The sequence below is a fragment of the Cynoglossus semilaevis genome, chromosome 13, assembly GCF_000523025.1.
Source record: "Cynoglossus semilaevis isolate Cse_v1.0 chromosome 13, Cse_v1.0, whole genome shotgun sequence".
In the NCBI taxonomy this organism is placed as follows: domain Eukaryota; kingdom Metazoa; phylum Chordata; class Actinopteri; order Pleuronectiformes; family Cynoglossidae; genus Cynoglossus; species Cynoglossus semilaevis.
In genome coordinates this window covers 362,770-366,484 of record NC_024319.1, presented here as the reverse complement: position 1 = coordinate 366,484, position 3,715 = coordinate 362,770, and the positions used below count along the sequence as shown (strand labels likewise).

At 47.7% G+C, this 3,715-nt stretch overlaps 1 protein-coding gene across 5 annotated transcripts in view; it reads right to left on the bottom strand.

The window, feature by feature from the left end:
- Positions 1–3,103, bottom strand: part of prkcg (protein kinase C, gamma) — a 9,834-nt gene extending 6,731 nt beyond the window's left edge. For all 5 annotated transcript variants that reach the window (XM_025061284.1, XM_025061287.1, XM_025061286.1 and 2 more), the window contains exons 1-3: positions 2,469–3,103; positions 344–375; positions 172–254 (exon numbers count right to left, since the gene is read on the bottom strand). In XM_025061284.1, the coding sequence (XP_024917052.1) occupies positions 172–254; positions 344–375; positions 2,469–2,710 (357 nt within the window). In that variant the 5' untranslated portion in view covers positions 2,711–3,103. The remainder of the gene's footprint in view (positions 1–171; positions 255–343; positions 376–2,468) is intronic.
- Positions 3,104–3,715: the final 612 nt, after the last annotated feature.

Below are 3,715 nucleotides of genomic sequence, written 5' to 3'. Positions count from 1 at the left end.
CCCCCCCCCCCCCCCCCCCCGATCTGTTTTTCAGAGTCTCTGCTCCTCTGCACCTGATAGGACGACACAACACGATGTCACACTTCACAGATAAGACGCGGTTCAGATGATGAATGAACCAAAAGACGACACAAAGACCGTGACGAAACAGAAGCCGACGCCGCAGCTCACCTCAGGTCGGGGGGCCGTCACTGAGCCGGGACAAGTGAAGGTCACAAACTCATGACATCGCCTGTGGACCACAAAACTGCAAACTGAGAGCAAACAACAAGGAGAACGTTGAGAAACAAAAATCTTCCTCACTGATGAATGAAAGAAACAGAAACAGCAGGATTTCACAGACCTTGACACTGGAAGCCCTGTTTGCCGAGACCCCTGAGGAGAAAAGACAGAATCAGGACGGAAACAGAACAGAACCTGGTCAGTCTGGGTGGTAGAACCTGGTCAGTCTGGGAGGTAGAACCTGGTCAGTCTGGGTGGTAGAACCTGGTCAGTCTGGGTGGTAGAACCAGGACAGTCTGGGTGGTAGAACCTGGTCAGTCTGGGAGGTAGAACCTGGTCAGAAGAACATTCTTCTCTTCTGTTTGTTGAGCTGCACCGTTGGCTTCAGTCCAGTGTCTCCTCAGAACTTTAATTAAATAATTAAGGGCATTGATTGACCAAACAGTCCACTCAGCAGCTCACCTGCTGTGAATCAAGTTCTGATTAGGTGATTACGTCAGAGCGAGCAGCTCCACAGGGTCAGTGCCGACCAATCGGCTCACCGTCTGTCTCAGTAATCATTAAGAAAGCACTCTCTGGGGCTAATCTCATCTCTGCTCATCATTCAACTTTGCTCTGCCGCAGTGTGCAATTGAGGTCAGTTGTGTATTTTGACCAGCAGAGGGCGGTAGAGAGCTTTAAAAAAGCATTAAAAAAGAAGCAAAAAACCTTTTCACTGGATGCAAATCACAGGGAGTAGAAAGCAGCTGCAGTGTAGTTCTGTTAACACCAACTGTAAGGATCAGAACACGGGGAACAGCCTGTGTGGAACATTAGAACTGGAGACACCAGAGGAGACCTTCTCATGGGGGTGGGGTGGGGCTCTGTAGACAGATGATGATGATGATACTCATTAACACATCCATGTAGAATAATTGGGAGATTTCCATCAACAACATCAAAGTTAGCTGAAGCCCAGTTTGAATCCTTCCCACTGGAGGTTTGGTCCAGTTTGATCCAGTGAAGCACCGCAATTAAAATTCTTGGTTGAAACCAAAAATGAGGAAACCACGGCTGAAAAACCGAAAGAAATTATTCCACCAATTATTAGTACCACTGTATTCATGTCTATGACTGTGAACTAGACCTCAATAACATCAAGGCACTGCACCTGCACAGAACCAGGACCAGGTAAACCAAGACACTGGGACAGTAACTACAGTGGGGACCAGTTTGTTTAGGTACCGTACCACCACTGTCCCAGCCCAGACCCAGTGTTTCAAAGAAAAAAAAAACAACAACAAACTGATGAAAATGCTTATTTAGCATAAAATCAAACAAATGATACGGTAGGATGCTGAAAGACTGTCAGATTAAATACGTTCTCTCATAACAACAGTAGAACTACTGGGAGAACTCTGGTCTGTTTGGGTCCAGCATGTAGTAAGTTCTGTTGGAACTGTTTTATTGGTGTTCTGAACCGATCTTACACAGACAGACCATTCTTCTGTCTTGGATCGAGACAACACTCTCTGGTTTTTGAGTGAAATTCCAACTTGACAGGAAATGATCTGACACTTCCTGTGGGTCTTAACCAATCATCATCAAGGAGGTAATAAATATGACATTTGTGTTAAAAACCCGGATCATTTCTTTTATGCTCTTTACTTCTCTTTCTGTTGGTCCAGCTGCTTCAACACCAGGTTGCCATGACAACCATTTCAACATAACTGCGTTGCTCCCTCTGATCCACTGATCCAAGACAGCAGCTACATGGACAAATGTCCTGGAAGACCCCCACAGGCTGCTGGGACATATGTCTGCCATATGCCCACTCACACTCACCCACACCCACTCTGACACTCTGACATAAAGAAGAAGAACCAACACAGGCTGTTGAAGGAAAGTCTGAAGGAGAACCTCAAACAGAATCACATGACAGAGAGGAATCAAAATTATCAAAAATACCAGTGCTGCATGGGGGGGTTAGGGGAGGGGGGGGACTTCACTGTTGTCCACTGGTTTTTTCCACCTCACTGGAGTCTGTGAGCTCTGCTCTCTCCGAGTTCTGGTAGAAACTAAAGGACAGACACTGTGTCCACTGTGACGCAGGGAGTGTTGAGGCCAGGTCATGTGACCACATCAGCCACAGTGGTTAGAGAGTATTTTTAAAAAAGCCAGAATCAAACGAATTAGCGAGATGTGACCTCTGACCTCCTGTGTTTCCTGGACAAACGTGCACTGCAGTGTCAGTGTCGGTGTCATACCAGATGAAGTCGGTGCAGTGGCTGCAGAAGGTGGGCTGTTTGAAGAAGCGGGCCATGAACTGGTGGTCCTTCACCTCAACAATCCTCTTGTGTTTCAGAGCTCCCCTCCTCTGGAACACAGGAACCCTGGGTGGAGGGGAGAGGGGCGAGGGCAAAGGGGAGGCACTGGTGGAGTTGGCTGATGTAGGGGAAGAAAGGGTGAGTGGAGAGAGAGAAGGTGAAGGGGAGACGGGAGTAGACATACTGCTGGGATCAAAGAGTCAAGAGAGACAGAGAGAGACAGAGAGCGACAGAGAGACAGAGAGAGAGAGAGGATGAGAGTTGGTCAGCAGGTGAGGAGGGAGGGAGGATTCAAGGGAAGCTGGGAGGAGAGGAGGGAAGACAAGTGTAAGTCAGAGTGGATGGACCAGGAGGTCAGTCTGAGGAGAACCAGCTGGACCTGGTCCAGTTCCAGACCTCAGGCTGAACCAACACACACAGAAACCAACAAAATACACACTGGTAATACACACTGGTATTACACACTGTTATATTGAGAAATGTTTCTTTTCTCTGCCACTTCACACCTGCAGGAAAGAAACTCTGGCTGTCAAACAATTTCTGACCGATCACTCACCTGTTGTTGTTGGAAACTAAGAAAATGGGTGAGAAAAAGACAAGAGGCTGCAGATGAAGAAGAACCGACCTGACAAAAACAAAACAAAAGAAAAAACATCCAAAGAACAAGGAGGAACGTGGTACCGATCCAAAAAGACAGGGACCGGGTGAGGAGGAGGAGGAGGAGGACAAACACAGAGGTCTCTTTCTAAGATCCAGTGAGTTTTTACACACACAGAGAGAGAGAGAGAGAGAGAGAGAGAGAGAGAGAGAGAGGAATAGGTGGCAACACATTTTAAATCTGGGTTAGCTCTCTCAGAGGAGAGGGTGAGGGAGGTGGTGGAAGGAGGGCAGATCCCAGAGAAGCTGCCATTTTGCCGTTGCCCGTAGCCTACAGGACAGACCAGTGGGCACCAACTGTCACCCACGTCTTCCTCACACAGATGAGAGGGAGGGGGAGGAAAAAGGGGGAGGAAAGGGGGGAAGGGGGAGACTTTTTTGAGTGGATGTGAGACGTAGACAAACAGGAGTGAAACAAACATTTGTATGTTCACTAACATCATGTGCCTCACACTTCATCCCAGTAGGTGGCAGTAAAGTACCTCAGGTTGGTTTGCCAGCTGCAACAAAAATACTGCATTTTTTTCAAA